Source organism: Microcebus murinus, chromosome 9 (genome assembly GCF_040939455.1).
Source record: "Microcebus murinus isolate Inina chromosome 9, M.murinus_Inina_mat1.0, whole genome shotgun sequence".
NCBI classification, from domain to species: domain Eukaryota; kingdom Metazoa; phylum Chordata; class Mammalia; order Primates; family Cheirogaleidae; genus Microcebus; species Microcebus murinus.
The window spans coordinates 79,838,833-79,853,188 of record NC_134112.1 but is presented as its reverse complement, the minus strand read 5'-3'; the positions used below and the strand labels follow the sequence as shown (position 1 = coordinate 79,853,188).

The 14,356-nt window shown below is 34.5% G+C and overlaps 1 protein-coding gene across 4 annotated transcripts in view; it reads left to right on the top strand.

The window, feature by feature from the left end:
- Positions 1 to 14,356, top strand: part of ZNF800 (zinc finger protein 800) — a 49,536-nt gene that overhangs the window by 20,676 nt on the left and 14,504 nt on the right. For 2 of the 4 annotated variants that reach the window (XM_076006596.1, XM_012789107.3), the window contains one exon: positions 769 to 13,818. The exons of the other annotated variants lie outside the window; for them this stretch is intronic. In XM_076006596.1, the coding sequence (XP_075862711.1) occupies position 769 (1 nt within the window). In that variant the 3' untranslated portion in view covers positions 770 to 13,818. Of the gene's footprint in view, positions 1 to 768; positions 13,819 to 14,356 lie in introns of those variants that run through there. 4 annotated transcript variants of the gene reach the window in all.

Below are 14,356 nucleotides of genomic sequence, written 5' to 3'. Positions count from 1 at the left end.
GAAGGCGATAATTATAGGAAAAAATTCTTTTCAGGGACTGTAATTATTGTAAAAATTAATCTGTGACGGCTAAATAAAGTGCTGTACTCAGAAAAAAAATTCCCAAATTGAATTTAGAATGATTAGCATTTATTATTTACTTTTAACATAGTGCTTCCAAGCAAAGGGGAAAAATTGGTAAACAAATGTTTGGATTTTTTTTCTCCTTGGGAATGTGTGTTAGTTACTGTTGGAAACAATGATTACTTAGGTCCCAGATACTCTTATTTTTTCCTTTCTGTTTAATAAACTTTTTGATGATCATTTCAACATAGTTAGTATTAGGGATTTTTTTGTGTGTGTGGTTATGTGTTACAAGAAAAGTAAAATTCTTGTTTGGAAGAAAGAAAAAGGTTATTTTTTTTAGAAGGTTTTGGAACAAATGTAGACTTTTAAAATGCAATACAAAATAAGGAGTAGACTCCCTATACTTGTTTTTGCAAGTCTACGTATATTTTAAAAGTTTACCTTCAGTACTGTTGTTCCTTGCATTAAGACATTTAATGTATTTAGTGAATATTAAATTAGTTTCAGAGGTTCTAAAGCAAAATACTTAGTTTTGAGTGCTGAGTAGGTTAAATGTTATAGTTTGATTAGCATACATTTTTGTATTTGTGTGGAAAACTTGAGATGCAGCCATCCTTTAGAAGTCATTTACTATTGTTTAATTTAAAAACAAGGTTTTATTGGTAAACTCAAAAGTGTTCATTTATTCCTGTTTTTCCTCAGATAACTTCAAGTGATGTACGAAAAGGTTTGGAGTTCATTTTTGTGGAAAGACTTTAAATTGGTGTTAGAACCACTAAACGCCTTCAAATGGTACTATGAGGAAAAAAAAGAAAAACAATTTCATAAATATTCAACTGTAACTGCTGTTTTCTGACTAAAATAATAACCATCTAACCACTTGTTTCTAAGGCACTGCCTATTCCAGCACTTTCAAGTAGCTGTGACATTACATGCCATCATCACAGTCCATCAGCTAACCACCCTTGATCTTGTGTATTTGGTCTACAGTTTCTACAAAGATGTTGCAAATTTTATATTCCAAACAATTTGTTGATTAAAGGGATCAAGAACCTGGAGAAAATACCAATTTTTAATTGACAAAGACTATCTTAGTGACTTTAGTTTTGTTTCACTTTATTTGACAAAATTTTCATCTGGATTGTACAGAAATATGATTTTCTAGTGAGTGTATGCTAGGACAAAAAAGACAAATTAGTACCAACACATTATAAATATTTAGCTTACTAAATATTTGTAATAATTTTTATATCCATTTCTAACTTGTTCTCTGTAGCACTTAAGTGTTTGAAAGTTTCATTCTAAAACATATACTACAGGAAAGTTCCAGTTCATTTTCATGCATGGATCATTACATTTTTCATCCGAGGTTTTATGAAAATTAAACATTCCCCTATTTTTCTTTAAATTTTATAAAAAGCACTTTAATGATAGATACAACCTTATTTTTCAGTTTCTTTTTTTTTTTTAAAGACCACACATTTACTGATGCTAATATGAAGGTAGCACATAGCTTACTGATATTTTATGGATGCAGACAATCCATGCACAACCACTTCTTATGATACTAGTTTATTTCTTTAAATATTACTAAAAAAGGAAGATGCGGGTGTAAACCCTGATTTTTTTTTTCTCCCAAGAAAAATCTTAAATGACCACTTTAGATAATATTTGATTCCTACTGTAAAATTTAGAAAATAATGAATTCTTGTGCATTTTTGTAATCAAGATTTTAGGAAAAACAGAAGTACATCTATCTTTATGAAATTTTGGGCAGGTTTTTATGTATCAATATTTTGTACTTTTTAGGGACTATTTTATTTTTTAGATTTTGTGTCAAATTATAATTTTAAAAGGTACAGCAGAAAATATACCATGTTTTTATATAGATTTATACCTGTATTTAGGAGGGACCCTGTCCATCTATATACTTTTTGTACAAAATTTTAAAATGTTGAAGATCCACAAGGTCTTAATAAAATGATTCTATAGCTAGAAAAACATTTACCCTTCCCAGTGCTTTGCACTAAAATATACTGTGAAAGGAAACTAGAAAGACTGTAACTGTTGCTGGAAATGTTCTATATTGAATGTACATGCTCTTGTTGGAAAAATGTACTATATGTGATGGAAATAAACCAGACTCAAAGTTATTTCAGCTAAATGTGCTTCAACAAAGGTGCATTGGTTGAAACTTAAATGTTTTATTATCAAATTTAAACTTATTCAGTGACTATGAGCAGCTACACTTGAATTATATCCTGATAGTTTTATTTTTAAGAAATAGAGTAATAATTTCTCTTTAATTTAAAAACGGATTTAATTTTTCCACATATGGAAAATTTGTACTTGTAGGTCTAACTTTAATGACTAATAGTATAATATATTTAGGGAACTAAATGTGTAGGTGGTATTTCATTTATAAACCATCTTCATTAGTTGCACATTATTAAACCTGTATGTTTGACTTTTGCAAGGTGTTATCTTTTATGCATTCCTACACAAGACATATTCCAAAGATGTTTTCCAGACTGAGTACCTATAACCAGTGAAAAGATAGGAAGGTTCCTAAAAAGCTTGGGGTAGCTCTTTGTGGCATCCTCTCATCTGTATGTCAGCCTTTTCTCTCTGTTTACTTGTTAAATATTATATAGGAAAGAAAGAAAAATTGCTTGATGCTGGAGGAAGGGAGCCCAATTGGCTGAAATTCTCTTTTTCTAACTGCCTGTTTCTATAGGACCATTCACAGTATTTCTTCTCTGTAATAATTCTAGGGCCAAAGAACAGGAGTTTAGAAGGAGGAAATGAGAGTTCCAGGAACTTTCAAAAGATTTCATCTGGGTTATGTAGAAAAAATAACAGTTTGTCAGGACTTACCTCAATTATAAGGGCCTAGAGAGATTGGGAACATTTTAATAGCTGAATTAATGGATCATGGCAGACATAACAATTAGAGGCTCAACTAGGACCAGTTTAGAAAGGTGCAGCAAATAAGAAGTTATTAGCAAGTATTTGTTCTTCCTATTCCTTTCTGGTCTTCATTTTCCATACTTATTTGTTTTATTTGGACTGTTGACCTCTGTCATTTCAGAGGCTTAGGCTTGAGGCTTGGAAAAGCCTGAGAAATTTGTGCCAGCAGCTTTTCTGCACGTAGGCTTCATAAGCACATATTAAGATGACTTTTTATTGTTGTAGTGAGGAGTAAAGCAGATAAAGTCATCAGAAACTGCTTACTCTATATTAAGAAACATCTCTGGCTATAAATTATATCCATCTTTGCTGCTCTTTGATCAATTAGAGTTTTTCTATAGAATTCAACTTATGTTTCTTCCTAAAGGTACTTTCCATTCTTAAGTGTGGTGGAGGAGAGGAAACAATAATAGGTATAGCTTGCACTTCAACTTCATAAATTTGGATAGTGCAAATGAGAGCTAGATAAGGTATGGCTAATCAGGTGGGCAGGTATTCATTAGAATGTGCCTTGAATATACAACACCATTTTTTGTGTATGTCTCTATTCACCCCCCTCACCCTGCCCTTTACTTCTTACTTTACAGAGAAAACCTTTGAAGAATATATGTATATTACCCATCCTTAGTTTTTTGCCTAGTTTTGTATATATGAGCTAAGTTTTTGGTTGACACAGATTGCTTTTATTTCTGAAAAGTACCTTCACATTTTTTTAGGAAAATGTATTTGTTATGTTGCTTAATTGTCAATAGTCTGTTCTACTCAGTTTAAAGAGCCTGCGGATGCATTAGCAGGGAGGTCTGTGATTTTGCTTGGCCTTTAGGTTACGGGTATAAAAGAGAAATGTTCTTGTAGATATGGCAAATAAATACAGAGATAGGCAGGCATAAGTGACTGCCATTACCTGTTATGAAGTTGCAGAAGACAGCATGACCTCTGGAAATGAGATAGAAATGCTACTAAACATTTTAGAAGTTAGGTTTCCAGGTTTCCTTCAGGGGCTCATAGAAATATTCTAGGTCCTTAGTTTAGAGTTGTAGAAGTTACTTTTCTAATGGAATCTATAGACTACTAGGATTATGACTTAGCCATAACTCTCTTAAGATAAGTGCTGTGTGATGTTGGCTATGCTGTTAGGCAAAATCCTTCTACACTCTATGCTATCTTTCCCCTCTCTTTGACTTTAAAAGCTAGAGGGAACCTTGGGACTTAAAAGGAGTAAGGGTCAGCAATTTTAGGAACAGCCGTTAGTTTGATTTCTAAGACATTAAACACAAGGTACAGTGCACAATAAAGACATGTTTCACTTAAATTTACGTACAATTATTTTGGCTTTTCTGACTTTCCAAATTCATTCTTCCTGTCACAATTTGTTTCTGTACCCTTTTTCTCTGAGGTTCCAGCTCTTATCTTGCCTTTTTTCTTCTGGTTAATTAACAGAGATGATTAGTACCAAGGTAGCTAAAATGTTTTTTAGGAAGATAAGAGTATGAAAAGTACAGCTCATTTCCTTCTGAATTTTTATTCCTCTACACTGTATTTGAGAGGTTTATGGTTTTCAAGCTTCTTCCTCTACATATTTTCATCACTACACCACCACAAGCAGAGTGGGAGAAAGATCATAGGTGCATCTGGTTGGGAAAATGTCCAAAGTTGGAGGTTTTGCTGTTTGTGCCCACTCAGCAGAATTAATTTCCATTATTGTGTATTTTTGATGTCAGGGACTATGTCTTGATAATTTTGGATAGTGCCTAGCACATTTTTATGTATACCCAGGCACTTTAAATAAATATTTGGTAATGCTGTTAATACAAGTAGTAACTGTTTCTATCTCAAAATTGTGCTATCATATACTTTGAGACTTTGGGTCCTAATTTCATAAACTTTTATTCTCTCAATATTGATGGATTTCACTTATTTTAGAAAATTCCACCAGTACTAAGATAAGTGTTTATGAAAATAAAAAGAATTTTTAGTAATGGCTAGTAATAATGAACATTTTTGGAGTGCTTCCTGTGTGCCAAGCATTCTGCTCCTTACATGCTTAATGTCCCTAATCCTACCAACAACCCTATGAAGTAAGACCTGTTTCTTCATTATCTTTATTTTTATTGACAGAAAATTGAAGCTTAGAAGAGTTCAGTGATTTACTCAGGTTCACATAGTAGGGGACTTGACCCTAGATATGACAACAAAGCCTGTGTCAGTACAACTTTACATTTGCACATTTTACCATTTGCAAAGCACATTGACTACACTATCTTATTGGCAGCTTAACGTAATGATTTGGAGCCAGATTAGTTGGTGAAATTTTTGGATCCACAAATTATTTCTTTTGCGACCTTGTGCAGGTTTACATAAACATTTTGTGCCTTAGTTACATCACCTGTAAAATGGGGATAATATTTCTTACCCCATAGGTTCTGAGGATAAAATGAAAAATATATGTACTACACTTAGAAGCAGTACCTGGCATGTTACACTAAATGTTAGATATTGTTGTAATGCATATTCAAATGTGGAATTTTTTTTATTGCCTATTAAATTTAGATGGAAATTTGTGCATTAGAAGAGGCAACTTTATTGCTGCACATCAGATTTTATCTGCTGCTTTTGTATTTAATTGGGGCGATGAAGACAACCAACTATATTATTTGCTGTTGGTTCTCTTCTAGTCAGATGTTAGTTTATCATTCTTACTAAAAAATTTTTCATTTATTTTGAAGAAGATAGGGAGTTTAAAGCACATTCATTGTAAGTTAGGCTTTGTTTTTATGGTTCCTCCCCAGAACAACCCATCTGTCTCAAAATTCTCATTAGTATTTGTCCTATCACACAAATATTTTATTTCTGGCTGTGTGCAAAAATATTGACATGAAACAAATATTAATTGAATAACATTGCCAAAATATTCTCAAAAAACAAAACTTATAGTAAGAAGTACTATTTGAATGAAAGCTTTCAACTATAGGAAGAATAGATTCTTCAGGATAGCACAATTTGGGATGAGTCAGGAATTTCTTTGGTGAACGTGTCATGAAAAGATAAGAAATGGCAATCATCAAAAGTCCTGCCAATGGTAGTCATCAGTGGCAGTACTCCAAATTTTAGTGAAAGCCCTAGTACTATTTTATCTGCTGAAAGAGTTTACCCACACACCTGACTCTTCTTGATCTTCCTTTTTAAATGATAAGGTGATTTAGAAATTTTAGTGTTTAGGGACTAGAATAATTTCCATCACCAGAGAATGCTTTTCTTTAGGTTTGAATGAACTTCAGATCAAATGCTGGGATTTTTATATCTGTGTGGTTGCTTAATGCTTCTGATACTCAAGTGCTTGTGTCAGGTATCTAGAGCATTTTCCTGCCACACAAAACATTGTAATGTTTAAGCAGTAGAATGATGTGGTTGGAAAAATAGCCAAACCAAAATAAACAAAAGAATCCCACTTAGGATGCTTGAACAATAATAACTTGCAAACTGTCCGGATGTCCTGTTTTGCATAATTTGGTAACACTTTCAATGTAAGAGTGTATAATGATGTTAAGTTTAGATGAGAAATTATGACACCAAAATGAACCTTAAGTGCATATAGGTTTCATTACAACTCGGGTTTTGAATATTGGATTTTAATCCCTTCTATCTGTGGGATTATCCTAAAAATAAATTAGGTCTGAGAAATGAAACAGTGGCTTTTAGACTTTTTTTCTCAGCTGTGCAAAAATGTTTTTAAAAACAGTTGAGTCTCTTTGGTAGATAGGTGCTTTGGTAGATCTGAACCCCAAAGTAAGTGTTAGTTGTGACTTGTAGCTTTTATTTTGAATAAAAGCAAGGAATACTTTTCTTCAGTGAAAAAAATAGTGAAACACTAGGAGCACAGTGTGCACAAGTGGTTGAATTACATGGAACGTGGACTTTTAGGGAAGGGATTTTTATGTAATTTCTTTCAATTTTTGACATAGAAGTTGTTAGGAAGATATTAGGGTAGTTTTATATAAGCCACTTTAGGAGAGCAGCAATGTCATTTTCATGCCTTTTGCTTATTAGGTAATTATTGAGTTCCTTAGGGTGCAATGCACTGGTCATTTGTAGATGGTTGAGAATTTCTGAGCTTCATTCTCCTTTCCTTTGTATGGGCAGGCTTTGAGGAAATAAGATAGGCTAATAGGGCTCATAAAGATAAACAAGAACATATTTTGTGAAATTTATGAATAATTTTCAAGACTTACAAGTTATACTTTCTACAAGACATATTCCTAATTTTTCAATTTGTCCTTTTGTTGCTTGATCATTTTGACTAGTCAACTATTGTTTATCGTAATTCTAAGAGAACAGATTCACTTATTTGCCATGAAATTCAGACACAAACAGAGTTACATACATGACAGCAAGAAACTTTTAAAGGAGATGGTTTTGTTTTCTGTTACTGCCCTGGATTTCTTTTTAATCTTTAAGTGCACAATTCTAATTATATGAGTTGTTAATTTTTAAGGTTTTAAGATACTTCTTTGACGGCCCTTCTTTCTAGCACAATTAAATAGGGTTAAGAAATACAGTGTTCAAACCAAAGATGCTACAAGATGGAAGTGTAAGGTTCACAATGCTTGGATTGCCAGCCACCACCCAGCTTGCCATGTCATCTAATTACAGGTGTGTTAATGCATGTGCACTTATTCTATATAAATACTTTGTTAAGCTTTTTTTTTTTTTTTTTTTGGTTTGAAGCACAGACTTTTACTTGGTCTATACCTATTAAGGGGGAGGTTTATTAGAGGGCTTTGTGTGGGGAAACATGGGAGATAGAAGTTGCCAGGCCTTACAGGAATTGGAGAATGATTTTACAACTTGGTTTTCTCATACAGATTTCAACTAGGTGAATGTTACAGAATCTAGAAAAATAATCAGTGCAACTCTAGTGACTAGGTATTGCCCTCTTTGCAGCATAAGTATTGCTTCTCTGCTGCTGTTAGCCCTTTTTAGACTCTGCTTTTACTTTTTTTTTAATGAATTACCTCACTTTGTATCTTCTCAATATGGTGGTAACTGCCTCATTACTTCTGCTACCTGACTTCTGTGTCTTTCAGCTACTTGCCTTCTTCATATAGCTTTGAGTTCAGACTGTTGTATGAGAAAATATGATTGGTTCAGTTATTAATAGATACATTGCCTGTTGGGCAAGTCTCTCATGCCAGGCCTCTTCATAGGTTGCTGGCCAGTCTATAGATTGGCGCATCTTGGGGCAGGTGCTCTCTGCTGGTCCTGTCATTTGTGATCATGGTGGCAGAGTCAGTGGCATAAAACATGGCCCTGGGCCCATTAGAAGGAATCTTTTGGTAGGAATCTTTCTAAAAGAGGACAGTCCTAGAGTGTAATAATTTTTCTTGTATACATGCTTTTCTTCCTTTTTAAAAGTGATAGAATTAAAGGCAAACTTTGGTCTTGACTGTTGTGTCCATGCAGTATCAACAATTCTTTCCGTACCAAGAAAATGTGGGAAATAGTCTTTTGATCAGTATCTGCAGTTTCTTTTCTGAACTGCCTGATGTCGTTTCCATCTTTGGCTTTGTAGATTCATACTCAGCCTAAAGTTTTCACTCAGAAAGAGCCATTACATTTGCTGTAGCAGCAAATTAAGTCAGTCTGTCAGTTGATGCTATTTTCCAGACACCCACAATTATGCTGCAGAGTTTGAGTTGGTGATTTAATGAATCCTTAAAGTAGTATTCCTACCTTTCTACTTGTGCTTTCCACATTTGGGTTTACTGTGAAATAGCTGCTTTATCTCCTGTCATTCGTTCCTTCAATGACAGACACTATCGAGTGTTCATCATGTTCCTGACATCATTCCATTCTTTTGGGGAAATGGAATCGTACAGTGGTTAAAGTATGGATTTTTAAGTGTTATGCAGGCCTGAAATCAAGTCCTGGCTCCTTTGCTTACTAGCTGTGTTGTTTCGGCAGATTACTTAATCTTTCTCAGCTTCATTTTTCTTATTTGTAAAATGATAATACTAGAAATTATAATACCTTATAAGTATGTTTGTTGTGGTAATTTATAAAACTTTAATGATATATATGTGTGTGTGTGTGTATATACACTTAGCATAATACCTGGCTCAAAGAAGAGCTCAATAAATATTTATTATTACTGTTGGGTGATCACTAGTATTTGCTTCAATTGGTTCCTAAAATACTTCCTAGCACTTAGTTTCTGGTTATCTTACTTTGCCATTTGATGTTCGTTGTTGGCATTAATCCAACCGTTTAATGAAAAGTCAAATGTGACATCTGTGATAAAACTAAAATATACAGCAGTTTATTAAGTTAGAGCATATCATTATTTTATGGGTCTTTAATCTGTGCTGGAGTTTGATGCCATTTTTGGCAGCACCTTTTGCTAATTTTTGAAGAATTTGCTGAACCTTTTGATATTATTGTGCTTCTTCCTGATTAATGTCTTATTAAAAAATATGTAGTTTTGAGTAATAAAACACAGTGCAGCTTTCTTTCTTCTTTTTTTAAATATTAGGCTGTGAGTACATGAACATATTTTGAGTTTACAAGCAAGAATCATGTCTTGTCTTTGTATCACCAATGTCTCGAAGTATTCCTGGCTCATAACAGGTGCTAATAGAATGTTAAAGGAAGGCAGGAATATTATATCATTTATCTTCAGGCTTGTTGTTAGTCCACAGTCTGCTTTTGCTTTTACTTCTTTTCCTATGACCTCATCTTCGAATCTGTGTAGCTTCTTTACCAGTGAGTTTCCTCTTCATTCCTGTTACTCATGGCTTCTGTTGCCTGTCTTCTTTGTGTGAGCCTTCCAGCTTCTGCCATTGTTACTAAGTAATAGTGACAAGTTCAAACTCATGGGAGCGCCATATTGACTGTATTAATCCATAAATAATTGCACATGTGTGAGTGTGCATTTGATTTTTTTGATAATTCTTAAGATTTTCCTGTGTAATTCATGCCTATTGAATTCAATGAAATGAAGCTCACTTTCTGCTTTGTTCCTCTCCCAGATCCAAACAAAGCAAGCCTACAATTGTTGATTGCCTGTTCTGTCATTTGTATAATCTGAAGGATTGGAGTTGATTAATTTTCATTTCATTTATCCAGTTCTCACCTTACCTGCTTCAAACCTTTTACCTATCCCATTTTTGTTTCCTTGATAAAAGTCAATCTTGCCTATGTCATGGCAAAGGGTAGAGGACATTTCTTTATATTTGCCTTTCACATCAGGATTATTTTTTGTCTTCTTTTCCTTCTTTGGAGGAGAGGTTTTGTTTCCCAAGTCCAACACTTCCACCCTGGCCTGTCTACTTCCCTGGACCTTCCTCCAGCAACCCCCATTTCTTTCCCCCTCCTCATCTTCTGTCTCCTTATCCACTAGTTTCTCTCCCTCAACCTGCAAACATACTCAGATTCCTTTCCAGTCTTCCATACTACCTCAGACTGCCATCTATTATGTCAAACTTCCATGTACTCTCATACTATTTTTTAGCACTGATTCTATTACACTGTAGTTGTTTATTTCCTTGTATTCTTTCTCTGTCAGACTATAAGCTCTTATGAGATCTGTGTCTTGGTCACCATTGGTTCCCCAAGGCCTACGATTATTCCTAGTACATAGTAGGCATTCAATAAATATTTGTTGAATGAATGAATGAATGAGCAATATAGAGCCATGCTTATGCCATTCACTTGTGAACCATCTGTAATTTTTTTCTACCTCTACATTTCTACTGAAAGTTCACTTGAAGGTCACTAATGATCACATAAATGGTAAATCTAGTGGGTTCTTGCTTTACATTATGTTTGATCTTTCTGCAACCATTAGTGCTTGCAAATTTATCTTTTCCAGACATTCATGATCACCTATAACTGGGTCACTTTGGTCCAGTCTCATCATAGTATTGCATTCAAAAGAAGCAGACAAGCCCAAACATCTTTGGAAAGTAATAGACTTCTTTAATATTTTACTGAAATCTCCTAAGGAGTAGAAATATACAATTATGTAAAGCTCAGTACACTTCATACAAATTCTCTTTGCCCACCTTTCTTTCCAAATCTGCATACAGCTTGGCTGCTTCTATCAAATCTATCTTCTGTAATACTTTTCCCCAAACCTGTAAACTTTCCATCAAAAATCCTTCGTCTTCTTTCACATCTGGGTCTCTTATTTTCTTCTAAGAGTAACTCTACCCTTTCCAATTTAAATCGCTTTAGCCTCTCTTGGCTTCCATTTTTTTCCTATACTCATCCTACCAGTATTCCAAAAGTCCAGGAACATTCTCTTGATTTCACCTGGTTTTCCCTTACCAACTTTCTTTGCATAATTAAATCTTAAAGCTGAATATCAGTGAGTATCCCCTGACCTCCTGGGTTTCCCCCTTTTTTGTCTCTATAGTGTTTTATATAACTCCCTTGAAATAATCTTATTTGTGTCTCTTCTCTAGGCTGTGTGTTTCTTAAGGGTAGAGATCCTGTCTGTATATCCCTAGTATCTGGAATAGTACCTGGAACATGGTGGATATTGATAAATGTTTATTTAACTGATGCTTCTGTGAAGTTTGATACTTCTTTCTTGCTACTGGCTTTTGTTTTGTTACTAGGTCTTCAAATATGGATTAAGGTTTCCTTAATCCTTTTTCTCTTTTTATACTCTAGTAATTCCTTCATTCCCAAGGCATCACTTACCACTTTTGTGAAGATAACCCCAGACCTTTTTTCTAGACTGGCTATTCTTCTGGCCATTTGTTTTCAAAGTTGTATATGACACATCTCCACATGCACGTTTATCCAGTATCTTAAATGCAGCAAAAACTCAGTAAGTCAAACATATCTTCCTTTTCAAATTTGTTCCTCCCTTACGTGTTCCTTGTATCAGTTATTCTCATCTCCACCCTTCAGTTACCTACGCTAATTAGAGTCCTGGCAAATACCTTGATTTCTGTCTCTTAACACTCTTTACCTAATCAGTGATCAATGCATATCCATCCTACCTCTGAATGTTATCCACATTTGGTTCCTTCTTGCCATCTCAACCTTTAGTAGTTTAGTTTGGACTCTTATCTCTTGCTTTCACTGTTGCAATATTTTCTTAACTGACCTCTTCCCTAATCTGTTTTCTATGACCTTGGCAGAACTATCTTCCTAAAACACAGATCTGTTGTTAGCATATGTTTATCACTTGATAATTTTCTCAGCTTTCAGGTCTCAGCTTAAATGTCAGTTCTAAATAAGGATAATCTAAAATACGTTTTCCTTGTCTGTTTCATGTTCCTTTCCTATTGTCATCTAATACAGTTTGTAATTATGCTTATGTTTATGCATTGATTTGTTTAATGCCTGTCTTTCCACTGGAGAGATTTATGTAAGGGAATGCGGAAAGTTTTATAGATTCTGCGCCTAGCACAATACTCAGGACATGGTAATGCTTAAAAAAAAATTGTTAGGGATAAATGATAGCTTATCAGTATAAGCAAATAGATACCAGATAGCAAAGGCAGGAAAGTTACAGGGTCTTAGAATCTTCCTACATTCTCACAGACTATGGCCTGTAGTTCTAGCCTGTCTACAATAGTAATGGGCTTCTCACTTTTGCCTTTTGGATCTGTTTCCCTAAGGATGAGAGTCAACATTATGTTACACCACACTCACACTTTAGTGAGGGCACCGTGGACTCTTTCTAACCAGAAGGTGGAAAGAGGTTTGATGATGATTCAGTCAAAGCAGTTTTAGTGTCACACTTGTCTTATGAAGACTATTTGTATTTCTGAGGAAATTCCAATCAAGTAACAGATCACTAGACCGTGTTCCTGGTCTAAATATTATTTCTGAACATTTTCTTTAGGAAGCTTTTTGGGAAAGGTCGCTCTACATTGAGACTTGAAATAATTGTGTCTGTATGCTTAGATTTGGAATAATTGTTTCTCTATAGGAATTGTGCACTCCTGGGGTCAGAGGCCTCATATAGGGTATTTGATATGTAGCTTCTCATTTGTTTAGTATCTTAGGAGATATTTCATCCAACATAGTTTTGTTTTAACCATTTTACCTAGTAACAGCAGTTTTCCCATAAGTTCTACAGCTTAAAAAACAAAACTATGTTGAATGAGGACCTCTTCTTCATAAACTGAGTTAATCCATCCAGAGTCATCAAAAATAGGTTAAATTTAGAACATATAGAATGAATAAATATTAATGAATGCATGAATTAAATCCATGGGCTAAAACTCAATTGGCTTTTTAAATTTATTTTTCCATTCACTCATTTATTCATCCCTCTATACTTGAGCAACTATTTAATACTTTGTGCCAAGGACTATACTAGGCTTTTAGGATTTGAAGAAAAAAAACTTGCTCACTCTCAAGAAGTGTATAGTCTAGACTTTTTTCATGTCTTTCACTTGGGCTATATATTTAGCTATCTATTGGATATTTTCATGTGAATGTTTCTCAGTCACCGTATCAAAAACTGAACTTATCTTTTTTTCAAACCTATACTTCCTCTTATAATTCCCTTTCTTAGAAAGGTGTACTACTTGATTATTCAAGGTAGAAATATGGGAATCATTCTTGGTTTCTCCCTCCCCCCAGCACACCTTTAATTACCTTCTTTTTCTGCTATTCCTACTTCGTTAACATCACTTGAATCTGTCCACCGTTTTTTTGTTTGTTTAGATCCCCTGACCTTCTGTTAGTTTAGATTACCTTTACCTTATACCTATACTAGCACAAGCGTGATAGCTTTCTCCCTGTCCCTTCCACTTAGCCCCTCCTTAGTCTATATTACCCCACACTGAAGCTAGAGTGGTTTTTCTCAAGTGCAAAATCATCCTCTATCTCTAATCCCTCACCTTAGAATGCCCCTTGTGTTACCCATCCCTCCTCTTTCAGGACTCATCTTCTCTTAGAAGCCTTCTTTGTCTCTCCAAGGCAAGAGTAGATTAAAGTCCCTTTAGATGAGTAGATGAGTACATTAAAGGGATCCACCATCTCCCTATTCCACCATCCCATCGTCATCCCACCATCATCCCACCATTTCCCTATCCCTTTATAGAAGTTACTACCATTTGGGTCTCCCTGACTAAACTGAAAAAGGCCATTAAAGGCAGGGTTGTGTCTTAATTATTTTATGTCCTCAGTTCCCAGCACAGTTCTTAGTACACAGTGTATGAGACCAACAGAATTTGTGGAAGGAATGAATTTTGGATGGAGATTGTCAGTTAAATGACCTGAAAAACTGCTCCAGGGACATGCCAAGATCAGTCTTCTTTGCACATTATTGAGGAGAAACAATACTAATTTATGT